Source organism: Amblyomma mixtum, chromosome 5 (genome assembly GCF_055824585.1).
Source record: "Amblyomma mixtum isolate Tamu chromosome 5, ASM5582458v1, whole genome shotgun sequence".
Lineage (NCBI taxonomy): Eukaryota > Metazoa > Arthropoda > Arachnida > Ixodida > Ixodidae > Amblyomma > Amblyomma mixtum.
The window spans coordinates 17681418-17708077 of NC_143016.1; the positions used below are offsets into that span (position 1 = coordinate 17681418).

At 46.6% G+C, this 26660-nt stretch overlaps 1 protein-coding gene across 1 annotated transcript; it reads right to left on the reverse strand.

Annotated features, from left to right (window-relative positions):
* Positions 1–149: 149 nt before the first annotated feature.
* LOC149341409 (arylsulfatase B-like) lies at positions 150–25845 on the reverse strand. Its single transcript, XM_089543504.1, has 10 exons — positions 25666–25845; positions 20942–21046; positions 19074–19233; positions 17723–17835; positions 16264–16374; positions 14556–14681; positions 11442–11565; positions 6585–6878; positions 3468–3907; positions 150–2009 (listed from the first exon to the last, which is right to left on the reverse strand). The coding sequence occupies exons 1-10, from the start codon at positions 25792–25794 to the stop codon at positions 1869–1871; spliced, it is 1743 nt and encodes a 580-aa protein (XP_089399630.1). The 5' UTR covers positions 25795–25845; the 3' UTR covers positions 150–1868.
* Positions 25846–26660: the final 815 nt, after the last annotated feature.

Here is a 26660-nt window from a genome sequence, read left to right on the forward strand (position 1 = left end):
GGCTTGCACGCCACGTAGAGCTCGTGTGCATATATATATGCATAGTTTACTTCCCGTTGTCATGCGCGGCTGCTTCCATGCAACCGTTTTAGTCAGCTGTTTTCTTTGAGTAAGACGGGCTGTACTTTGAGGCATTTTAAAGAAAGAGCCTAGCCCGCACCATGTCTCATCGCGGGTCGTTGAATAAGACAGTCTTGCAATGTTCTGGTGTTCGCAACATTTTTTTGCTTTTGCATCAATGTCAGACGTATCCCTGTCGGGTGAGACAACAGCTGAAGGAACTTGACGTCGAACAGGGAATGACTTTATTAAAGTTATTTGGACATGGGTTGTATCTGAGAAGCATGCACTTTCCCTATTTGAGAATGACATGAAGAGTACGTAGTGACCGCTGCCGGGTCAGGTGGGATTTTCGCAGGTGGGTAAGGTGGTTGAATGAACTCTCTAGTAGAGTTGATTTAAAAAAAAAAAGTTGACGGTACACAAGTGAGAAGAAAAAAATGGGAATGAATAATTGGACGGAACCATGGTGAAGAGGAATGAGATTTATGTAGTTGTATAAATTATGTAGATGGATAACGATTTTGTTTAGTGCTGCCATTTAAAAGCAGGATACTGTATATGTGTTAAATGATCCGATGGGGATGAGCGATTCGAAAATATTTACTGGTCACACGCGTGACCATGTTCACGATGAGTAATATTATGTAAATTAAAAACTTGGGAAGCATAGCAACGGAAGGCCACTCGGTTAAATTATTGATTCGAGGTTCGCCAACGTATGTTGCAGTGACTTATAACCTGGCGGTACTCTTCGGCCGAAATAATGCCCCAGCGGTGAAATATCGTACTTTAGTAGTTGGTACAATGCTCACTATAAGTGCAAGCGACTATCCGTGGGAGAAAAAGCTCCGATCCCAAACGTTGCGGCGAAATTTTAGCGACCGACTTAAATGCCCATGATTGACTTTTGGCGCCCCAATGGCGGCGTGCACAATCACCCTACTTTGCCATCTGACGTTTGCAGGTTGAAGCAGTTTTGACATATATTACTGCCTTTAGAGTGAATGAATATTAGATGGTGCATTTTAATAATAAAAAGAGGCAGCTAGGAAATGGGCGTTGCATAGAATCAGCACCTTTTATACGTACACAAAAGAGTTAAACGCGGGAGTTCATAACTGGGCTAGTGGAAGGCTTTAACATGTTTAAAATTATGCAGTTGTTCTTTCTTCTAGGAATGTTCTACGTTAAGTTTGATGACCAGCAGCTGCTTTATCGCATTGCATTCAACCATACGGCCCGCTAACGAAAGAGAAACCAAACTTGACGACGATGATGATGGAAGACGAAGGCTTTCACTCACCGGTTCTACAACCACGATTCTAAGCCTATTATGCGGATGCAGAAGACGCTGTTATGCTTTTACATAAGAGCGCCATTAAACTATCACCACGTACACGATGTATTTGGTTGGTCAAGTGTTTAGGGGAAACTCCCAAGGTGGGGTAGATTTGTAAAAAGGGAGTAATTACTCACTGACATCCACCCGAGCGCAGCTATACGGCTACAAAGGAAAGCCTTACAGCATTCTCAGAAACTTCGTAGTTAAAGAAAAATTCGTCCTGGTCCAGGGTTCGAACCCGGGAACACCACTTCTGAGAAAGCTGAGAGTTTTCTGAGAAAGTTTCTGAGAAAGCTGTACAGCTTTCCTTTTAGCCGTATGTCGGTGCTCGGGTGGATGTCAATGAGTAATTGCTCCCTTATTACGATGTATTTGGTGTTCGCATGCTCCCAGCAAACGCAGCAAACGCATGTGACAAAGTTTTTGGTGGAGTTTGGGTTTGCAGTGTTTGTTGCACTGGCCGCTAGATGGAAGCTGAGTTCTCCCACGGCGCCCATGTGCCGTTGTGGTACTCCGGGTAGGCTCTCGGGTCCTTGGGCTGGTTGCGCGGAGCGACCGAGGTGACTGCGTAGCTGGCCAGCCTACGGTTCAGCAGCGCCACCAACTGCAGAGAGGGAAGTGCGTACAATGTCAGGCTCGCTGGCAGTCAATCTGCAAGGGCTTACTGAGGATTGGTTGGGGTGATGAGAAGACAGTTTATACTTGACATAATAATAAATAATCCTCTTGGTCAAAATGGCATAAAAAGTCTGTGACGTAATAAACTCGTAGAGGAGGAGGGATAACCGCAAACTTGACAGGACTGAAGATCGAGAAGAGGACAGGACGAGCGGTATTTACCGCTCGTCCTGTCCTCTTCTCGATCTTCAGTCCTGTCAAGTTTGCGGTTATCCCTCCTCCCCAACATGTCTGACCAACTGGCCCAAAGCTTCCCCGTGTTAAACTCGTAGAGCTTGTCATACAAATGTCATCCAGTTATCATACGAATCATACAAGATTATTATACAAACGTCATTCATTTTTGCAAAATAGTACATTGTTTGTAGATGTCATACAATATCATACAAATTGTATGACATTTGTACGACGAAGCCTGTACGAGGTTATAGCGCAACTATTTTCAGCAGGTGCCCTTCAGTCGGTGAGACACCTTTTGTTTTAGGTAGTGCAGTTATATTTCTAATTAGAGTCTCGAACAAGACGCAACAACAACGTTATCTAATGGAGCACGATACCGGTTCTAGAGACTAATTTTTCTCGCTGCGTAGAATTAAGAATATTGCACGAAGATACAAGAAAAATGGTCTCTTTTTTTCCCGCCTATCTTATCGCTGTTAGGCATCGCAGGTATCTGTTGCCTAAAAAAAATATCCGGCAATATTCCCAGTCTTTACTGTAGATTCAGGATGTTTGCAATGTGGCACGTCCGGAATTATGAAATAGTATGCAAACTTTTTTGCTGTGTAGGTCACAGGCGCATGCTTTATTTAAAACCACCGCATTGTCTTAGTGGCTAAGGCTATCGGCTGCTGAGCCCATGTTGGGGGATGGAATCCTGGCTGCGGCTGCCGCATTCTTACGACGGGAGAGGGGGGGGGGAGGCGATGTGCAAACTCTTGTGCCTGTTGTGCGACGTTAATGCACATTAGAGAATCCTAGGTGGCCGAAACTGATCCGGACGCCTCCATTATATAGCGTTCCTCACAGCCCAAGTGGAGCTTCGGGGTGTAGGGCCTCATAGCTGCGGTGGTCTAGTGGTTAGAGCATCTGCCATCATATGCCGAAGATGCGGGGCTCGATCTCCAGTGCCGCTGGGTATAACCACTGGTGATTAAATGGGTACAAGTTTTCTCCTGGCCTGGTCCTCGGCTTCTCCAGCATGAAATACTTGGAGAATGGGCCTTTCACCCCGCCTTGCGCAAAAAGGCCGCAATGGGCTTTACCTTACCATACTCATTTAGGGCGTACTTCAGACCGCCGCGACGCACCGCGCAGCGCGATCGACCGAGGTATGTTCTGAATGGCGACGCAACAGCACAGGTATGACGTCACTGCTGATTACCTCCCTGTTCTTCGGTGCCAGGTTGTGCAGTTCGCAGGGGTCCCTCGCTAGGTCGAAGAGGTAGGGCGGCTCGCCGCTGACGAAGTTGGGGCCCCCCTGCGGGCCGCAGCTCAGCGTGGCCCTCTGCCGCCACTGGCTGGGGAAGAGGAAGGCACCCGTGTTGTAGAAGTCTCGCAGTACGCGCGCGGCCTTGGACTGCGCCATTAGCTTGTCCAGGTCCGCGTAGGGCCGAGAGCCGCCGGGCGTCTGGAAGCGCTGGTCGTAGAGACCTCCCACGGCGGTGCCCAACACCAGCTTGTAGTCACGGTAGCGAAGCGCCGCCGTGTCTGCCACAGGGTCGATGTTGTATAGGATCTCGGTCCGCGGAGACGGCAGGTCGGCGCATAGATGGAGCCACATGTCGTGGCCGTCGAGGTGCTTCATCCTCGACAGGTCTCCGCCTGTGGTTGTATGGATTACTTCATTGATTAATGTTTAACACGGGCCGCTGACGTGGTCGTAAGCCACATTATATGTACACGTGCAGGAGAAGGACCTTAAGGACCTCAAAGACCGGAAATGGACGTATGGCTTACATTTATGCATGCCGCTTTCAAATGTCGCTAAATCTCGCGGTGCGCGGTGGTAACCGTCCTGCGAATATTTTTTGTTGTCGCAAAAGAGGGGTCAGCACGGCTTTACTAGGTTAAGAACCTTTGATGGGGGCTCCTTATTAAATTTACCCCTGCGACCAAGATTACTAAAGGAGGTTGGTCTAAAAGCTGCTTAGGCTGAAAGCTCAACGTCGATGACTGATAATGATAACCGGAGCTTCCTCAGGTTCCTAAGTGACAGCAGCCGCCACGACTACCTGTAGCATAGAGGCAATAGGTAGTCGTAATATATTCCATTTGGCAAGCCTTTGAATGAAAAACACAGTACAGTTACGAATTTGTACCCCGACCGATACTGCGTTAGCTGGCTTGTGATCGCGAAGTTGAGGCATTTTAGAGTTGATATATTCGAGTGAACGCGGTAACCACTTGGCCATTGCAGCGGGCCCTAGGGGTTACGGCATCCGCCTAGTATGCGGGAGGTTCTGGGCTCGTAAATGGGACATGAATTTTTATCGTACGGAGGCGCCGCCGAACCACATTTTTGAGGAAACAGCTAAGAATAGCTAACAGTGTAAAAAATAAACGCTGGCAAGGAAGCACTGCTCAGATCGAAAAGATTGGTTGCATCTTCAAATCTTAGCCTGCGGTAGAAGTCTTGAAACCGTGGAGAGGTATCAAGACAAATTCAGACTGCCGTTTATTGTTTTAAACTGGTAAAATTCTCATTTAATACAATGCTCCACCAGAGGTGCTCCTGCCTTTCTACTAGCCCCGGCCTTGACGTGGAGCACGTAAGAGTTAAGGAATACTTGTGCGTGGTCGTGCCGGGCGTTATCACACCGATGCTTTAGCTACTCCAACTCAGCTGATATTCATTATAATCGCTGGAAGCAAAAAACAGGCCTCTTTTGAATTCCATCCTAAGCCGGGCGAAACAAGTATCAGCAGCAGTTGAACTGCTGTTCGTAAGCCAAGACCATTGCGAAGCAGTCAATCCTGGTCACTTGTTGCCTTGCGCACACTGATGGCCGTACACGCACGTTTGACCCAACCTAGACTGTTGAAGACATTCTGTACACACGTGCCAAAAGTTTACGGAACGTGAGAGCACGAAAATAAATTTATGTTTGCATAGTAAGTAATCCAGCGGCCTGAAATGTGCGAAGGTATGAGGGGCCGCGCATGATCTATACGCTTTGAACAATACTACGTTACTGAGTCGCGAGGCAGAGCTACAGCAAACTTTTTCAGAGAACACGCTTACCTTAAACTTTTGAGTGCGATAGTAGGTGAACGTCTTCATAACCGTACGCTGCTCTCACTGCCCATATTACTCGCGTTACTGCTCAGTGAATGAACTGTATGTAACCTATTGTGCAAACGCTCTTTTCATCGTTCCAGATGCTAGTGTGTCAGCATCTATATGGCGACGCTGCTGTCTTCACCGGCGCCGCCAACGAAGCGGGAGCGCGGACGCTCGCGATCCGGACGGTCCAGCGGCCGGCCTAGATAGCTCGACGTATTCGGTCCGCTCCGCTGGCTCACCAGCAGTGGCTACCGGGCAACTGCCAGCCGTCTCCCCACAAGTGCGCAATAATAAACCCGCGTCCCTGTGAAAGCTTTACCGACCCTCCGCCCTCCCCACTCCCCTCATATGGCCACCCCCAACAAGGCACGCGCACAGGTCGGGACCAGCTCTATCAAAAGACTAGATGGTAGACCAAATTTTCGGGAGTGAGGACTACTGGCCCACAAGAATGACATTCTCGTGGGCCAGCGGGTGCACGCAGGAGTTATCGGTTATTACGTTTTACGCCAATAGCCACGACACGTTGCCGACTTTATTCCTGTGAAAGACTTCGCTTGCCGCACAGGGAATGTCGTGGGCAGAAAGAAGCTGCAGTGATGGTGCAGGACGGTACTCGATCATGTAGCGTTCAGGCACCGAGAAATTACCAATGTTAGCGCAGTGCGAAGAATATTCTTTGCACTAAAACCGATACTTCATAAATAGAATCCTGGATTACCTGGTACGAATAACATCATTAGCGAGAATTCGGGACAAGCGCTTCTAGTTCCGTTGGCTGTCATCCACGTGGCGCATGACTCTGAACATTCACACATAGCTCACTGACACCATCTGCGATGTAAGAAAGAAAGAGAATGTTCAAGTGGCTGCCATAGAAGAGCTCTAGGCCGCTAGGCATAGCTACATTGGGTGGGCACTGTTCGAATTTCTTATAATGCGTAGTGGAATGCGGGGGGGGGGGGAGGTGCTAGCTTTCCAATTCCTTAATTGTAAGGCGAGAACTGGGAAGATGCCTGCTCCACAGGTGTGCTTTTATCTTCAAACAGTAGCGTGTTTCACCACGGCGCAGCAAGAAGCGTTGGTACCGCCAGAAGCGTTGGCACCGCGCATTCACACTGTAGCGTATCAGTACGCTGTGAAGACATGGACGAGCGCAGGACGACTAACCTAGGTACAACTAAAACAACAACAAGGAGGGCAACAACAACTTACCGGCGGCGCGGTAGAGCGTGGGCAGCCAATCGACGATGTGCATGAGCTGGTGCGAGACCCTCCGGCCGCGACTGACGAGGGGCGACCAGAGGAACGCAGCCGCCCGCGTGGCCCCTTCCCACAGGGTGCCCTTGGCGCCCCGCAGGGGCCAGTTGATGCCTCGGCTGGCGTGCTCGCCCCACGGGAGGCCGCCATTGTCGCTGCTGAACACGAGCACCGAATTGTCCAGCATGTGCTCCTGCTGCAGCGCTGCGAGGACGTCGCCCACGGACTCGTCCATTGCGTCCACCATGCCTGCAAAGGTCAGGGTGGGTTACCACTTCTCCTGGGCTTCTTCCAGGCATCCTGCTTAACCTTGGGTGTTCGAAGTGCCCTTTACTAGGCACGAACCATGTACGGAGTTAGCTCTTCGGGCTTGCACTAGACGAGTGCTGAGACAGTTTCGGTGGCTTCGGAGGTACTTGTTCTGCTTCTTAAACATCGGTATTGCAGGTAGATGGTAACATCGATCTGCGATACCTTTAAGCGGATCGTTCGCAGCATACATGCCCTCAGGACCCTCTAAGTTGGAAGGAAGGGATGTTCGCTTTCCGACGATGCCTCTTCTGCCACCTTTTCTTTTGCTTTTATGCTACTCTTAAATGATTTAGTCCCGCCGTACTCCCTCCTAAAGCAGTAGGAGTGGGCAATTCTCGCCTTCCTTCGTAGTATCTTATCAGGTAACATTCAGTCGAGCAAGGGTCGCTGCGTAAATGGAACGATGGGTCACTCGGAATGAAAACGCGGAGAGTAAATTTCCAGTGGTTTTAAAGGGACACTGAGGAGAGCTCTATTAATATTTTTTTATAGCAAAATCCGATAGTTCGGCATTTCATGGCTTTATTGCCACTTGGCCGGCAGCGAAAGCTGCATTTATTTCTAAGAAATTTGGATTCGAAGTTGAAATAGTTTTTCCCGCCGCTCTGATTCAAACTTGGGATTCTGCTATGACGACACAGAACTAAGTGACGTGAAACATGACATTCACATGACGTAACGCAGACTCCGTGATTTCTGGCAGCCAGCAGTGCGGCCCAGCAGCAGCCGAAAAGAAAGCTACCGCCGGCCGCACGTTGAAGGCATCTATCGGCTATTGCGGCCGTCGCTTCGTTTACATTTGCACCGGCGTTTTGCCAGCGTTACAATGGAACCCGTTCTCGAAGTCGTCAACGAAGTTCTCGCAAATAGACGCCTTTAGCATACCGTGTACCTTGTTACCGTTAGCGGAATACCGGGAGCCCCCATACCGCTGAGAGCAAGCGCTGATTGGTCCCGGCGCTGCAGGAGCGCGCGTAGCTATCGGGTACGTGGCGCCATCTTACGACGTCAAGGAGATTTGCGCATGCATTTGCTGCGCCTCAGTGATTCGTAGCTTCTCGTGTCCTAGTGTTGCTAGAACTATTGGTTCTAGCAACACTGTTTTGTGCTATGACGCCATGAAGCTTGTACTTGCGAGTTTGACCTGTGGCGGCGATACCTGTATTTTGGTTCTTCCTCTTTTCTATGTTACAGGAGCTTTGTTGTCAGTATGAATGGCGTTTTTATAATCAGGAGCTGGTATTCTGTCGATGCAAGTCAACTTCAATTTCTCCTCAGTGTCTCTTTAAAGGGCTCACTGCTTATAAGCGAAGGTATTGCGTTAACAGCAGTTTAACACACTTTAACATCAGCACCAAACGGCAAAATGATAGCTTTTTGCAGCCGAAGCTGTACTCTGCACTTTTTAGCAGCAGTTTGATGAAGCTAGTGACAGGTGCTAGTACTCGGAGCAATCATGTGGTGGCGCTGCGCGGAATGTAGGCTCTCAATGCCTCCAAGAATTGGTACTGGCGTCGGTGCACCGGCGCAGAGGCGCCGTCTCATCGCCTGCTGTTTGCTAGCCGCCATGAAATACCGAGGGGATGCTGATAACTTTTAAACTTTACTTGATAAAAATTAATGACTCTGGAATAAAACTTGGCAGTTATTGAACATTTTCTCCTTGAAGTTCAGTTCCTTCTTGCGATTTGTCCTAAAGCTTCCATAGGCCCTGTAGGCGCGGGGTTGAGCTTGATTTTAAAAGTAGGGAGGGGGGGGGGGATAGTTTTCCTCCGGCTCCCCCTTGGATACGTGCCTGGCATGAGGACCGGCTTTAAACATTCAATCTTTAGTTTTATTTTCTGCCCCATACGATTGCCATTTGCCACTTAATCCCAACTGAGTTTGAATTCGAGAAACATTAGAGGGGCAATGGCAAGAAAACGGGGTACAGCCGTGATGCAAGATTCATAGCCGTGATGAAAGACGAGAGAAAGAGCCAAGACGAAAAGCGCAAAGGGGGATATGCAAGTTAGCTTTCAACAAGTGTGACAATAAAACAAGCGAATTGCCAAAAACTTGCTGCATGTTCGTACGCAGCGAAGAAAAACATGAACGCAAAGAATTCTAGACACGATACGCTTATGGTGCCAATCAGCTCTCGCTAATCAATTTTGTCTGATCTTCGATTCGTTCATACTGCTCTGCGAGAAATAAGTTTGAAGGAAAAAGGAAGACGCAGAGCTATCTCACTTCTTGGTAGGCACCTAAATCGCACTGTGAGAGAAAAATTGGGATTTTTGAGGAAAAGAAAGGTTCGCAACAACACTCGTACCGTTCAGGCGAAACCTCAAGACCTCTGTGAGCTCAAGCCCTCTGTGAGGGCTTGAGCTGTCTTCTATGAGAGCTCGTCCTTGTCTACTCTCCGTCCCTTGCCTCCATTTTTGCACTTATTTTATTATTTCTATGTTGTACAGCTCTTGTACATCGGGTGAGCACATCTAGAGAAGCGTCTTATATTGCTTCGGAGAGGGGGTTCTGTTTCTTTATTTTTAGCATGGTTAAATCATAAGGCACAGTACATAGATTGAAATTCCCAAGGAGTGATATAAGCCCGAAGGCACGGCAAAAATCCTTTCCCAGTATTCACAAGGCCTGCAGGGAAAGACAGTGCCGGGCAAAAACAGCAGGAGAGAAGTCTGAAGCGGAAAGTTCCTAAACTGTACCATAGATAAGAGCCGGCGGTGGCATATCAGTTACCTTAACATTAGGTTGGGCTGCTGTATATTAGAAAGGCATTATGTGTGCTGTCTGTCCAGAAACTCTCCTGTCATGCAGTATTCTTTTGCGTCGGTGTATTTGTTGTTGATCTTGAGTTTTCAGTGATCACTTCGAACTTTTGCTCCTTGAAAGGCTCATGTGTTTCACAAATATGCATTCCAATTGCATTCTGATATCCTCTTGCCAGAAAAGCGCAGCCACATGCATGCATCCAGTACGCGTCGTACTTTCCCACGATTCGAGCATGACTCATGCCCAGCGTATACTTGGACAAAATTTTGAATATGTAAGGTACTGTTATGGCAGGATTCAAGGTAATGGTCTATTCTTCCGATGAGTAACAAAACCTTTCTTTTAAACCTTTTTCATCGCTCGCATGGAGCAGTTCAGACTGCCATAGAAAACCAATGGGGAACGTTTTTGACGATAGCAAGAACATTACCACCAACAAAATGCAAGCCTGCCGAGGGCAGATCTGCGGATATATTGAATGTTATGGTGAAATGTTACAATATATAAAACAATTGCATGCATAAACTATTTACCGCTGAAAAATGCTTTTGTCTAGATTTTCTGGGTATGTGGGACAAGCACAGCTGGATATAAAATATAATTATAAAATATTGAATATGCGAGAACTAGTGACACGCGGAAAGCAAGTGGTACGCGCTCTTCTCTGTGCTTCGATCACGTTCTAACGTTCTTTACATCAAAATTCTATTAGTAACTTGAATATATAACTGCAACACAAGAAAGCCGAAGTCTGAGATAACTTGCCGCCGCGCGCCTTGCCCGCTCACCAGTTCAGCCAGCCTTCGAATGGATGGATGGATGGATGGATGGATAGGAGCGCCCCCTTTGAAGCGGGATCGTGGCAATTGCCACCATGCTCAGCTTTTTCTCCTTTATTTTTGTTCAACTGTGTTGTAAATTCGCATTAAAATTCGCCATCTTCTTTAACTATGGTTTCCTACACTTCTAACCTGATGTCACTTCTCTGCTTTTCAGCCACCAATCTTCCAATCGCTTTTTGCTAACTTCCACCACAGATTTATTTACATAACCATTGTTATCTCTAACCTCTAGGGGCTCAGGAAGAGTGACTGTGCCTGCATCGACATCCGGATGGATGCCAGCACATTTGAGTATCAGGTGTTCAATTACTTTTACAAGTCTACCACACACAGAACATGTGTCATCATCTTCGTTAAATTTCCTTTTTGTAGCTGCGCGTTCTAAGACACCCTGACCTAGCTTCAAAGAGTAGGGTACTGCTTCTTGAGTTATCATAGAGAAATTCTTTCCTGATGTGCCTTCCGGATGTGCCTTTCTTCGGCAACTTACCTCGCGCGCCCTCGGGTGAGTTTCAACACAATTATGCCTCGCGCGTAGGCCACGTGGCTTTCTCCACTACCCAATACTTCTAGATCACTATATTCGTGGAAGAAGTTATCATAACTGCGAGCGCACCAAGACTCGGTAGTTCTTGAGAAGGAGGCGCATGAATCCAGTGGTGATCTCTCCGGAATGTGAGTATACTCGCAGCCGTCAACAGAACCCGGAAGTTCGTGCGCAGCCTTTGGTTGAGCTTCCGCTGAGTTACGCGGTTCGCGCACTACACGTAAACAGTACATTTTTTTTCGATAGCTCTACGAATCTATCCAGCAGTCAAGCCGCCCACTAAGCGTGACGCAGTCTCGTTAAATACTTCGAGCTACAGTTTCTTCTCCGACGTCTTACCTGCGTATATGGTCCGATTCCTTTCTCCAATATAAGGAAATTTGTCGATGTTTTCCTCTGGTGCCGCCAGTGGTACCTGAACCCCTCCGTGAGTTGCTTGATGGCTCAGGTAGAGAAAGAACGGCTGCAGAAAACATGGCAGAGACAATTTTCCGTACTCAGTGGCAGTAACTCTACAAACGCTCTTGTCGCGGTGGTGAAACGTCCTGTGCCAAATGAACGAATACTGAAGTGAGGAAAATATCGTTTTCCTGCACCATGCGCTGTCGCTCGAGAGTTGCGGCCAGAACACCTGAGCCCTCCAAAACACTTCCACAAGTTTCAATATTAGAAAAACCAGTCATAAGGAAAAAATAAAAAAAATTACAGCACTCGTTCTTCTTGCTCAATTTGTCGATACTTTGACGCCAGGCGTTACTTCGACGCCAGGCGTATATCAACAGCGATGGTAAATGCCATGGCTCTAGAAGCTAAGCTTTGGGGCAGGTTTCCGCTCTCCGACCTCTGCTGATACCGATTAGGATATTTTGCTCCTTCCTTAAAGCAGAAATAAGAAGGCAACGAACAACCTCATAAACAGTTTCCCCCCCAAAATATTTGAGGTGAAATACAGAAGGCCATAAACACTTCCAACAGGAAAAAAAAAATTACGTCTTCTCTTCATGAGAAGCACCTTTTTGCTTTACGTGGTGACAAACTTCGATTTGAGTGATATATATATATATATATATATATATATATATATATATATATATATATATATACACATGGTCTGTTCTGAAAGTAGTAGGACTCGTTTTTTAAACAAAATTTATTCAAGAGAATAGTACAAACGATTACAATTTTTCAAGGTAGCACCCTTCCGCACCTACTCACTGCTGCTAATGAGTTTTACAATTTTCGTACGCCTCCAGGAACGCCTGGACCGGAATGCTGTTTAGTTCCCTCGTCACGGCCTGTTGAACCACCTCTACCGATTCGTGATGTTTCCCCTCGAGCGTCGATTTTATTCTCGGGAACAGAAAAAAGTCTGGCAGGGCCAAGTCGAGGCTGTAGGGGGGCTGAGACAGCGTTGCCGCCTTGTGCGGGACAAAAAATCGGGGTCCTCATTCAGATGACGAAGAAGATCCTACCGGTTGGCCTTTTCCTCCTCTGACAACACTTCCGGCACCAACTTCGCGCACGCTTTCCTCATGGGTAAGTTTTCTGTCACGGTCCCAAAAACTTGGATTTGAGGAATGCTCAAGTCATCAGCAATCATTCTGATAGATCACTGTTAAGTAAATGTTTCCCTCGCTACACATTTTCGTTGGTCTTGCTGGTCGAAGGGCGTCTGAAGCGGTCGTCTTCCTCCACTCTTTCCTTACCTTCTCGGAAAAGCTTGTGCCTATCAAAAACACCTGATCTACCCATGGCAGCGTCACCGTAAGCCTCCTTAATCATGTTGTGAGTCTCTTTGCCCGTTTTACCAAAATTTACTCAAAATTTGATCGCGTATCGCTGATGCAGTAAACGCTCGACGATTCTGCGTGACGAGACGTTTCGACAGGGGTTCACAGTACAAGCGACCTCCTCTTTTTAACGGCCGAGAGCCGTTATATATATATATATATATATTGTCACGACCAGAGGAGCCGCGAAGGTAGGCGTCGGCAAGAACCCAAGACTGGGAGCGGGAGCCTTCTTTTAATTATAGAGCCAGCTTCCACGACACCAAACAGAACAAGCGCGCCGCGAGAGTCCACCGCCGCTTCGTCGTCGTCTTCGATTCAGCGCGGAGGTCGCGCGGCGCGTTAGGCGCGTGGCATTATTCCCCCCCTGCGTGGCATTATTATATATATATATATGTAAAAGAAGGGGTCACAACCTTGCAATTATCTTAATTTAATACCGACAGTTTCGGACGGAGGACCGTCCTTCCTCAGGGTATATATATATATATATATAAATATATATATATATATATATATATATATATATATATATATATATATATATATATATATATATATATATATATATATATATATATATTTGTGAGAAGTCAGCTATAACGGTTTGTAGCACCGGTCTAATAGTAATCTTCGGCTAACAGTTGCTTTCGATGCGATAGAATACAGCAGCTTGAACTCTGCTTCTGCACTCGTGTTCTGATAGAAATTTTCGCCTGCCGAGCTGCACACGTGGGCTCTCTGTCTTTATTTGTAAATAAATCTCTCTCTCTCTCTCTGTCTCTAAAATTTTATCTTCACGCTAGCTATGGCATCGGGTCCTTAAATTCGCATCATCTTTGTTGTGTTGCGCCAAGTTCTAGTAAAGGATCAGGTTTTTGCCACGAAATAAGTACTGGCAGCACTTAAGGGTCGTCGGACGCAAAATCTTCCGCCATAATAGCACGGTTCTCTTTGCTGTCGGTCAGCCCTCTTTCGATCGGAGCGAATAGCGGAATCTGCTTGCTGTCAGCCCTGACGTCACGGGGGAGCAACGGATGACAAGAAGGCAGGAGAATGAAACGTGAAAACAATTGTTCCAAATTGCCGCCGCGGTGGCTCAGTGGCTATGGTGCTCGGCTGCTGACCCAAAAGACGCGGGTTCGATCCCGGCCGCGGCGGCTAGAATTGGAGGAGAAATTCTGGAGGCCCGTGTACTGTGCGATGTCAGTGCACGTTAAAGAACCCCAGGTGGTCGAAATTTCCGGAGCCCTCCACTACGGCGTCTCTCATAGCCTTAGTCGCTTTGGGACGTTAAACGCCACAAAACCACAAAACCACAAATTGTTCCAAATTGCGCAGCGTGCTTTTTGCAATAAGGCACAGTGAAATACAGCATACGGCTGTTTAACGAGCAAGGTCAGGTGCAGAAGTTGTTAGCTCTAACTAAAACCGCGACACGAGGTTGCAGTAGACACTGTAACGTACGCCCCCTTCTCCCGTCACTGAAAAGGCCTGGCGTTGAATGAGCTCTCGGCAGTTGATTAAAGTGGCCAGGTCAGTAAAATGATCTTCCTTGACATTTAAAGCATTTTGTTTCAGGCATACTGTGTCGACCGAAGTGACTGCACTGCTCCTATTACTTTGTAAACCCGGGTGAGAAGAAAATGCGTGCGCCTGTTACCTTGTTCTTGTTTCGTTCCTTGATCAGCCTTATGGCCTGCTGGGTGAACAGTGTAGTGGAGTATTGGCCTGTCTCGTTCCACAGAGGCTGGGTGTTGAGCCAGAAGTCGAGACCCAGATGCGGACCCTGTCAGGCGCACGAGCACATCGGCCATTGAAGAATCTCGCAACTGAAGGATTCGGCAATAAAATACCTTCAGACTTCCCTATTGCATTTATTACGGCCTTAATCACGAATAATGATGGCACTGCCCAGCAGTGAAAAATATGATGATGATGATGGTGTTGGTTTTTAACGGTGCAAGAGAAGCTTGGCCAAAGATTGACACGACACACGGTGGTTTGCTCTACACTAGGCGAGGCCAAAGAGCCGTTTTCCAAGGATTTCATCACAGAGAAGTCAGCACCAGGAGAGGGGAAGCTTGCATTCATTGGAAAAACCGGTGGGTACCTGGTGGAACTGGGGATCGAACTCCGTAATTCCAACATACTGTTTTAGTGAGGAGCTGGTAGGAAGACCGCACCCATCTGCCTTGTTTGTGCTCACAAAGGTTTCCATACTTAGCATCCATTTGTTACTTGACGAAGCCGCGGATAATGTATCAGCGGGTGCTGTTATAGGAACTGGATGAGTGTGCTTGTATTCCAAACGTGCCCAGGAATGATGCCCCCCTCTGTGATGACGCGCAGGTGCATCTGGACCATGCGGCTCAGGCAGCCACGTAGGCATATCAGCTGTAGTGCTTTCTCTGTACCTCTAGCACACATCTAGGGTATTAGAATTTGCAGGCGTTTCTTGTATGCAAGTTCCTTCTGCGCGGGTTGTGTTAGAAATACCCTCTGCCGACGTTCGTTGTCCTTGCCTCGTCAGAAACAGAACTTTCTTTATTTTATTTATTTATTTAAATACCCTAAGGGCCCGGCTGGGCATTACATAGGGGGGGACAGCAAATAACACAACTACTCAAGCTTCACTTCATGCATAATACAGATAGAGAACAAAAGAACTAGGTGTTAATTATCAAATTCGGTAGTTTTTTTTTATACATCGTGGGCATGGTGCACTGGGCAATAAACAAAAATAATATGTACACGCATACGGCAAAGCAGGGGTACAAGGCGACAAGTTCAAACAGACGACAATGCTGCGCCTGATTCAAGAAATGTTAGTAGCGCTGAGCGGAAAGATGATGGTTCAGTGATAGCTACAATGCTAGCAGGTAAACCATTCCACTCCCTGTCAGCAACTCGGACGCATGTCCAACATTCTTGGACCAAAATTTTGAATATTGGAAAACTCTAAGGTACTGATATAGAAGTATTGAAAATAATGGTTCGTTGTTCTGATATGTAGGAAAATCATTGTTCTGTAGCGTTTCCATCGCTCACATCGAGCAGTTAAGACTGCCGTAGAAAACCAGTGGGGAACGCTTTTGACGATAGCAAAAACGTTAATATAAAAACATGCAAGCTTGCCGACGGGAAATCTACGGATATATTGTTTGTTATATAGTGAAATCTTACAATATATGAAAAGATTACATTCATGAACACTTTCCCGCTCTAAAATGGTTTTGTCCAGAATGGTTGGGTATGGCAAAGCGAATTTGCAATGCGCAGAGCGATCACGTGGCACATCAGGGCAGCGTCTGCCCCATCGCTAAATATGCTTTGAAAAAAAAAAAAGAAAGAAGAAGAGCATACGAGACCTCTTTGAGCGTGTGGTTGTAATAGTCCTCTTCGCCGTTGTAGTAACCGTAAAAGGTGTCGAATCCTCGGTAAGTGGGCGTGTACTCTTTCTTGTAGTAGCCCAGATGCCACTGCGAATTCAAAGCAGTTTCGGGCACGTTACCACAAGGTTATGAGATATATTCATGAAGTGTGGCGAGAGTGACAAAATTGCGCTGTGGGCTGTAACACTATGCACATCAAGGTTCCAGCACACGAGCGTTCTTGAATTTTGCCTTCACCATAATTCATTTCTGAGGCTGCTTTCCAGCCCATGACTTCATGCGCTGTAGCAGGATGCTACAGTGACTCATCCGTTATTGAGCCTTAATTGTCTCTCTCGCATCCCTAGCCGAGGTGCTTTAAAGCAATTCTAATTTAAATTCAAAGATATTTTCGTCAACAACAACTAAAGCCCGAACACTTGACTGTTTTTGAACTTCCTTTCAAAGGCACACAACAACAAGTTTCTTCCCCAACTTGACACGCAGCGATGTTGTGTACTTCTACCATATGCAGAACGAAGAGAAGAGTGTGCAAAATGTAAACCGGAGCGAACTTAAAACAAAGCGAATGTGAAACAAAGTAATTTTCTCATAATTATAGGGCACTGCTGTGCAGTTTTATCATATGTAGAACAAACGAAATAAAGGAGAAAAAAGAAAAATTGTTGATGCATTTGTAGCTACAGCATATGACGCAGATACATAAACATGATTATTAGGGCAATTCTTTTAAGCAGGCCATAATCAATGGTTATCCAGGCAGTGAAAATTCAATTAAATTCTTGCTTCTGCTCATAAAGGAAAGTTTTAAGGTGGAGACCCCAGTGGAGACAATGTTAATTGAGTGATGGTGATGTTTATTGTGTAATGTTGGCAGAGAGCGCCGTAACAGTGGCAGGCCTCAATTAGTTTGTGAATAAGGACCCTTTCAAACAGGGCCGTGGATTGTAGTTGTTTCCGACTGGTACCAAGTTTCCGCTTGTATCCTTTTGCCAAACTGTATAAATATAAATTATGCGCGCTTTTATATTAAACCGAACAAAGACATCACCTGCGTGTGCTTGCGAGCCCAGCTCTGAAGTGTGACGGATAGATTTTTTTTTGAGTACGTGTATGCGATTTAGATTAATAAAGGTGGTGCTTCCCCAAGCAAGGGACAATAATTGTTTGAGACAGAATCAAACTATTATAAATGTGTCATTTTACGTCTACAGGCTGGAAATATCTGAATCTTGCTTAAATGATAACTTATTTAATTGCTTTAGAGCAGCGAACTGTTTCAATCAAGTGATGAAATGCAGGAGGTCACTCCGAGTGATGAAATTTCTAGTCATATCAGATGGTAGCGGATGCGTGAAGAAGATCTGAAACGCCAGATTTTCTTTTGCGATTCAAAACAGCAACTAGACTTTTTTCTCTATTAATTTTCACGTACCTTCCCTATTATGTGGGTTTCGTAGCCGAGGTCTTTAAAGTACTGTGGCATCAGTTTCACGTTTAGTGGGAGTCCCCAAGGCTCGGCGATCAGGATCACGAGTGTCTGCATTCCTGGAGGTTAAAGAACATGGGAAAAAAGAAAACCATGCCTTACAGCATGGAACTGTGCACATTTTAAAGTTGCGCATCTCTAAATTTGGCTAACTCGTAGGAAATATGCCTTCGCCGCCGATAACGTGTGCGAAAACGCAAGGTGTTTATTTTTCTTCTTTTTGCTACAACAGGCATCATTCAGTGCTGGACAAATGATTCATTGATAAATCAGTTCATTGAATTATGCACTCAGCAAAGATTTCCGGGGCAGATAGCGCAGCTTCAAGTCGGGGTCATTCATACTTATTATGCTTCGAAGCTCAAATTTTGAAAAGATTCGAGGAAGTACCTTATTTGATACAGCACCTCTACTAAAGTTATTTATTTTGTATCAACATGACTCCTTGTTGTCTTGGTCGTGCTGCTGATTCTGTGTTTTTTTTTTTCATCCACCGAGGCCTAATTCATAAAGTTGGGTGATAACAAAATGCTAGGGCAAAATTTCGATGTTATTTCAAAAGAGGGCTGGTGCGGGCTGATTGGTACATGTTGACGGAGAGGATGCATCAGCGCTTAAGACGAGACAAAGGTAACGAGACGTTGCAAGTGCGTGCCTCGTTTCTTTTGTCTCGTCCTAAGCGCTATTACATCATTTTCGTCGATGCTGTTTTTATTATTTGTTTCACGCAATACATAAAATCACATTGCCCACTTGCGATCATTAAGTGGCGTCTCCTCGAATGGTATTGAACTTTGTCCTGTCTTACAATGAGGGGCACCTTCTGTCCTGTTCATGACAATTGTAATTTATAGAGAGTGATTCGAGCTCTCCTGCAACTTCTGCTTTTCTCAAGCTCGAGTTGTCTCCAGGCACTATCACGGAGACGCTGTACAGTGCTTACTGAGAGCCCCTTTGCGACTAGGGCCTGTTTGTCGTGTAGTGCGGTTGCACCGCTAGAATCCCTATGTCATATAATTAGACGTGCCACAAAAAAAAAATTGAACTGACAAAGCCCTTAAAACCAGATTTACGCTTTGAATGTGGCGTAATATTTTCGTTCTGTCGTGAGCATGAGCGTTTTTATCAGTTTAGTCATCCCTAAACGGAAGCTTCAACATTTACCTCATCTTAGTACTACCCTGCGCATCAAACAGCTTTATCTGTGCATTGCCACGGTGTCACTGACACAGAAACAGACGACAGTTTGATCATAGCCCGCAAACCCAGCGTTTTGCAGAGCATGCGCGCCACCTACCGGTGTGTATGGGGTAGAGTCCGGTCATCAATGCAGCACGGGACGGGGTGCACACCGGCTGGACGTAGTAGTTGTTGAGGATAACGCCGTCGGCGGCTAACACGTCCAAGTTGGGCGTCGGTATCTGCGGCGATCCGTGGAAGCTCACGTCGTCCCAGCCCTGATAGAGAGATGGAGTACAGACCAACGTACAACCTGTGATACTATTTCAATGCATGATACAGGCTAAGCTAACTTATTTCTGTTTTAGTTACCTACGACGAATGTTCGACCTCCTGAGATTTGCCGCAACTAACGAGTGGTACAGTAGTGTAACAAAGGAGAACCAACGGGGATGCAGAGATAACGTTTTGCAGAACACGATGCAGGAAAGAATCAGCCGAAAACCGAAATTAGCTCGGTGCTAGCGTTTCAAGCCCGGGAGCTTGCGTTTTGGAAGCCAGCAAGCCTCTGTTTTGGGAAGAAGCCTCATGGAAAGGTGTGGACTGTAATAGAAGAAGCCGAGAAATGGCGATGTAGATTTAATATGCATAGAGTGTGCATAGTGGTGCAGAAGGCAGGCAGTTGCCACAGCTTCAGCACTCTTAAAAATGCCATTCTAATGTTAGCATATCTTCAAGAAAACAGGGTACGTGTAACGATCTGTTTTCGTTAGCTCATCCTCCGATATAATTACTGCGAGTTCAAGGTATACTTCGATTTTGTGGTTTAAGTGCGAGGAGGGGGCTTAATGCGTACTTTTGCTGCGAAGCTGGCGCCCGTCTGTACCTCAGACAGTGAAACCTCCAGCACCCCCCCCCCCCCCTCCCGCCCCCCTCTAAAACCACCCACCAGTCACCTTCCCACCGCACCTTCTACCTAGGGGGCTGCCCAACGACCTACAGCCAACCTTGATCTACCGGCTCATTCACCCCAGCCCACATCACCCTCCAGAAACGCCATTCACCACTTACCCACCCAACTCTACCCCTCAGAAGCGCCATATACAGCCAACACACCTACCTCCACTCTGCACAAGGTCTCCTCCCAATAGAAACCCACGCAGCAGCCGAGCGAAAAGCAGCGGCGAAATCGAATTAAAAAATGCAGTTCGAAAACCAGCTCAATCCGCCGCGATGGCTCAGTGTTTACAGCACTCTGCTACTGAGCCTGAGTACCCGGGTATGAACCCCCGGCCGCAGCGGGCGTGTTTCTATGGAGACAGAACGCAAAAAGGCGTCCGTGTGCTGTGCTCTGTCAGTGCACATTAAAGATTCCCAGATGGTCGAAATTATTCCGGAGCCCTCCACTATGGCATCTCTTTCTTCCGTCACTCCCATTTTCCTCCCTCTCATCACGGCGCGGTTCCGGTGTTCGCCGAGATATGTGAGACAGATACTGCGCCATTTCTTTTCCCTAAAAACCAATCTTCAATTTTTCAACCAGCTGCACTCTAAAAGCACCAGCCACCTCCGCGCCTCAGCCACAAAGCTAAGAGGCTGCCCATCCACCCACCGCCACCCACCACAACCCATCTCCGCTCACCGTTATCCGCCATAAAAATTTTGTTGTGTGCTTGAAGCCTCGAGCTGAGAGTAAAAGCGTTCAGTGAAGTAAAAGAATCAAAGTAATCATCGCGGATAAATCCAATTGATTTCGCAGAACTGTCGTATCAGATTTCTGACCGTCCTCTAATTTTTTTTTGGTACTTCAGCTTGTTTATTTGCTACCATTCCAGATATTAAAGCGCACTTCTGGCAACTAAAATAACTTTCTCAGTTCAATTTTTTTTTGTGCCGCGTTTTAAAAGCAGTATTACTGAAACCTCAAAACATGCGGGGAAAAGGCGGAACACACTTGAAGACCGCGGACAACGCCGATATACGAACCAAGTCGTCAGCCAGAATGAAGATAATGTTCGGTGGCATTTTGGACGCTTTGGAGAGCCACGGCAGGGAGGCGATGAGAAGCAAAGATGGGACGACAGTGGACGCCTGCAAAGAAGACCAATAATTTGCTTTTGAAAGGGCGGAACAGAATCTGCCTGAGGTGCTCCGGTTGAAAGCCACCGAGCTCTTAGCGAACGCTCTGAAGCTCACTGGTTCGCTGGAGAAAAAAAACTTTTGATCTTTTTTTTTCACAGACTCAGAAGAAGAAAAAAGAGAGCGAAACTCTGTTCGTGAAAATAAAAACGTCTTCTCGAAAGCAGTGGTACGTTATGTCGAATCGTTTCATGTCTGTTTGAGGAAAGTTAGAGGCGGGGAAAAAATACTAACTTGTCAGTGTCGTTACCTGCCATTTTTGGAGGTTGTCAGTCTCGCGTGGATGCACTTAGTGCCATGTGTCCTTCGTCATCGACTTGTTCCAAAAACTGTCGCTTTGACCACCTCCCTTATCATGGAGTTTGATTATAGTAAACTGTTAGTTTGACTCATGACTAAAAGCTGTTATCTTCTGATCACGTTTGTGAAAAACTGAAGAAACATGAACGTCCAAACAGGTCTCTCTCAGTTTCGATTTGCCCCTGGTTTGCTGGATGTAATTTGCCCCAATCTATGTGTGAACGAGAACACCGCCCGCTGCCAGGCGTACCTGGCGTTTTAGGCTACCATATTATACTGCAACGACGGTGACGCAGTTCTGCCAGTATGGTGCTTTTCATGCAGGTATTGTAAAGGAAAGAAAAAAGGAACGGCATCTAAAGCTACTCAAAGCCAAGGGCACATGAAGAACCCCGTTTACGAACCTTGGAATTCATTTCCGGCTTCTAGGCGGCAGGAAGGCTTCCTCACCGACGAAACTGAGCCGCCACCGCGCGAGACACAGACGCATGCAGGATTAAGCAAAGGGAAGAAGTGAGCTGGGAGAAAGTATATACAGCGGAACGGGTGCTGCCCGGAAATGTGTCACTCGGACACTGGGGCGGAGAGCACACTGCCCAGACTGCGTGCACGACTGAGTGACCGCATACGATAATGCGCCCAATGAGGTTGCACTATCTTTCTGGGATTAGGCCAAAATCTGGATTGCACAAGTTTTTTTGCAGGCAGTGGTTCCACGGTTTCTATTGTGTACTGAACTGAAGCGAGCCTGGACCTTACGTCTGTTCACTTGTTACATAATGGAGGCCGATGAGGCAGATGTCAACCTCGATTCCGAGTTGAGGTAAGCAAGAAGGTATAGAGCTTGAGCTTTATTGTTACATATTTGATCACTGATGAAGTAAGGGGAGCTATAGGTTGGCTAAAAATAATATTTATAAACCAGACGTCTTGTTAAAACAATAGTTTATGGTGGGCAGGGAGGTAATAGAACTAGGTAATATATCCATCTAGGGCAAGCAGTGGCCGCAGATCTGGGCCATAAGAAATACATTACCTGAACAAGACGGGGGACGGAGTGCAGTTGGCATGCACTCCTATCAAATGAACGGCATCTTACTGATGCCGTTTAAAAGACGTTTATATAAGAGTTTTACGCTGCCGGTATTCTCTTACGATGCCGAAATTTGGAATGTGACAAAAAATCTTGAAATCATATATAGGACACCACAGCCAAGTATGTAAAGGAAAACGTGAGGGTTTATGTGAAGTCTAAGAGAGCCTGCAATAGGAAACAAACTGCAGTTATAATGATATTCTAGGGAAATTCATTCTCTTTCGAGTGTATTTCAAGGGAAGAAGAAAGGGGGTGGTATAGTCTGGTGATCAGGTAAGATCAGGGAAAATTTGCTGGGGTCGGATGGCCGCGGCTTGTGCGCGAGAAGGATCAGTGACGATTAGTGGCAGAAGGCTTTGCTCTACTACTACTGCGCCTGATGATGATCATGATGATCAGGAAACGGTTTCTGAAGCGCCTCCTGGGCTGCACTGTTTCTTGGCAATTCATTACTCCCCTCGTGACGTTGCCCCGACTCCTCACATGCTGTGCCCTGCCAATAACAAGCTGCAAGAACACTGCTGGCAGTCGGAATGAGTTGATTCAGTTGGCTGTACGAGACAACTAGAAATGTCAGCGTTGCACAATACATTTCCTGTGTACGCATAGCGTGTGATGGACACGACTTCTAAATAGAGGCACGTGCCTATTTCTTTTTTTTTTGTATTTTTGACGACTGGGTAGGCCAGGTTTATGCTGTTCTTCCTCATGGTAGCTCGCTCAGTGCTGACACCGCAGCAGCAAGCAGCGAGATGGGTCGGTCACACCACATCTAGGCTTGGGACACACGCCGGGTCGACATTTATGCAAGGTAATTTATGCGTGAATTGGTGTTTATTACAGCATGAATCCGGTGCTGTATCTGTCGCAAGGTTTACGGATCGTATTCATCCCGATTCGGATTCTGTAGAGGATCGACCCCAGTGAGTAGCACTGTCTTTGCGTCATTTGGAATCGATGTGCAGGCCCGTACAGAGAGGAAACTGCTTGTGGCCATGTGAATGCGATGTCCCATTTCAGCGCACACGTAAGTTCGTAAGATATGGCAGCTTCGTACTCACACCTTGGTTTAAAAAGGGGTGTGTGGAACTTTGGGACCGCTTCCAATTCAAAGTCATGCAGGAAGAATCTACCGCATGTATAAATTTGCTTTCGCTTCGGCCACACTATTGTCATATGCAACCCAACAATGCCGCAGCTTTTCCTCGACAAAGGGCCTCTTCCCAGCCAATGGCGTCGGCAGAGTCTCATCACCCTGCTAGCGTGACAGTGCAGGAAGAGGTGCCTATCCTCGACCATAGAGGGAAGGGACTATCCCCTTTCATCTACCACTCCCCGCTTAGAACGGCTATTGCACAACTGGTAACGCGCAGGATTAGCGTTACCTGGCATGCGATGATGATTACGTCCAGAAGGACGCAGCCTGCGCGTTGTGACTGTAACCCCCTTCTCAACACATCACGCCACCTTCTTCCTACTTCCAGTACCGTTAGGCTGCAGGGTTGCTTTTGGGGCACATTCACACTATCGAGTTGCAGACGTCGCACGATCTATTTCGGTCAATTAGTTACGGTTCGGGAGCACTGGGAATGCGGAGAGAGAGCGTAACGAATTCGCTTAAACCTGTCACGCGACCTCCGCGATTCGCCAGTGCGTGAATTTGTCTCTAGGCTACTACTGCTACTACGACGACGGCGACGACAAACACACTTTGCCAGGGAACCTTCGCAGTAACAGCTGGAGCTGTAAAAAGCATTAAACTCCTACGGTACGCCTGATCTTACAGATTACTCCTTATACACTAAATACATGAACTTGACAAGTAACTTCACTAAGTAGATTACTTTTTGGAGACATATACTGTCAACGTGACTACGCCGCAGCCCAAAGCGCACAGCAATTTTCTTGTCACTTCGAGCAAGCCAAAAAACCGTTCAACGTAATATAGTTCTCTAACATGCTAGAAACAGAAAGGCTCAGCGGGTGCTCTTCGGTGATGTGAAATACTGTGACCTGCAATTAAAAGCTGTAAACATTACTCTCATTCTCAGGCAGCAACACGCGAAAATAAAAGGATCATGACAAACTTCTTTGTACCGAACGGAGCTGCCACAAGACCAAAATCTTAAGAGCTACTCTCCATTATACGATCTCTGTATGCATGCATAACAATCGAAATTGGCGTTGACGAACGAATAGGACTGGCTTGCTATGCTTGTGAATCAAACATCAGAAATTTTACGCACAGCTTGAGCCTTTCCAGCGCTGGCAGAGAAATGGCTTCGTCTGCTAAGAGCAATTTAGCATCCCTTTAGTGGTGATGTTGTGGTCCGCTGTAAAGGTTGACTTAACGAAAGAAGCTTGCTGATGTGTACCAGCCTCAGGAGTACATTAGAAAACTTTGGTTTCTTATACAATAGAGGGATCAACTCTTCAAGGTTATTTGCGAAGTTGGGCGACAAGGCGTTATTTCAAAAGCACTTTGGCTGTTAGAAGATGTTTTTTATACCAAATGGAAAGTCCTTCACGGAGATTAATGTCAAATTTTTATTTACCCAGGTAAACGAGCTTCCTTTTTCGGGAGCACAAAATTCCTGCTGTAACAGTGCATGTGCACGAGACATTTTACACTAGACAGGGCCAGTCATATGCCTCAAATAAGTCATGAAATTAAGCATGGAAATCCAATGTGGAAACGTTTCATGCTAGTTCTCGGCATTACCGCCTTCAGATCGCTTGGACCCCATACCGGCAATAATTTCCCGACGTTCAAAAAAAAAAAATTCTTGATACATTCGCGAAACTCTGGCTGTTTCTGCTGCAGATCACAATGTTTCCTGGAGAAGCACATGCATTTTGTCGATGCTCTCTTCTCCTTCGTCTAATATTTCATCCTCTTCATATAATTTTTCTTCAAGGTCACCTACACAGCATGACTAACCTATCTTCTTATCTACGCGGCGATGTCCACAGTGTACGCTCTTGAAGACATAACGGGTGTTTATTGCTATACAGGTCACCTTGGACCTCGATAACTATCTTTGTGAGCGCTGCAGCATGGCAGCAGAAGTAGGGGGGAAATCTTGAGTGCAAGGAGTGCACTTCTGCGATAAAAAACTGCACGACGCTGTAGGTGCGAATACACATGCCGGCACAAGGGCGACGTCAAACTTACGTCATTACGGACGACAGCTCTTACTTGGCAGCGGCACTCCCGGACCAGTTGCTCGTACCGCATTCTTGTCATTTCTGATTTGTTGCTCTGAGCTGGCAGCTTGTTAAGTGTGTCCGTTGCTCTCTCCATTTTTCTCGCCTTCGTTCGCTCCTATGGCGTGGACCGGGCGCGATAGATAGCGTGTGCCTGCGCACCTGCGGGCCTCAATAGAGTCCTGTCTGGCTCCGCACCCGTCAACTAAGGTTGAGCAAGATCCGAGGCACGCCACCGCAGACGACCGTAATTTTTTCTTCGTGTTCTTTTTGTTCCCGTCACTTTTAGACGTTTAAGTTCAAAAGCAGTTAACTTTTTACAGCCGTTTGTAGGAATTCATCGTTATCCCCCTGACTATATGCAGTTGCCCTCTGAAGCAATTACCGTTGACATCCATCTAAACGCACCAGGCTATGGAAGGGAAAATGTTAAGGGTGACGCAAAGAGACAGAGAGAGCCAACTCGAAATTATGATTCCTTATCTGAAATGAAGAGGAGTAAATTGATAGAGGTAAGGAATTTAACATGAAGGGCGTATAACCAAATGCCTGCTTTCTGACTGACAGACCGGGTATCAAGAGGGAAAAGCGTGTCTGAGGGCGGAAAAGATTAATTTAGGCAGACAAGATGAAAAAACGTAAGGAGATAGGGTGACCGCGGCTGGTACAGGACGACGCTAATTGGATAATTTGAGGAGAATAAAACTTTTATGGCCGGTATAGAGTTAAAATGGAGCAGGTTCACAACGGGTGGAATTCTTCGTCCTGGATGCCGTCCGTTGGAGGATGTAGAAGCCTTGGTCCTTGCAATCAGGTTGCGCTGATTTTCAGGCCGAGAGCTGACCAACATCTCCTTCCATTTCTCTTTAGTAGAATGGTTAATTCTAGGAACTGCAGCACTTTGTCGACATTCCTATAATATGTGGTACCTTTCACAGATTTCGCCGAAGAATGGGATTTATT

Coding starts and splice junctions, on each gene's coding strand:
- LOC149341409 (XM_089543504.1), bottom strand. CDS start 25,794: ATGGAGAGAGCAACGGACACACTTAACAAGCTGCCAGCTCAGAGCAAC. Junction 19,234..20,941: donor TCATTCTGGCTGACGACTTG/GTTCGTATATCG, acceptor TCTCTCTATCAG/GGCTGGGACGACGTGAGCTT. Junction 3,908..6,584: donor CACGCTCTACCGCGCCGCCG/GTAAGTTGTTGT, acceptor ATACAACCACAG/GCGGAGACCTGTCGAGGATG.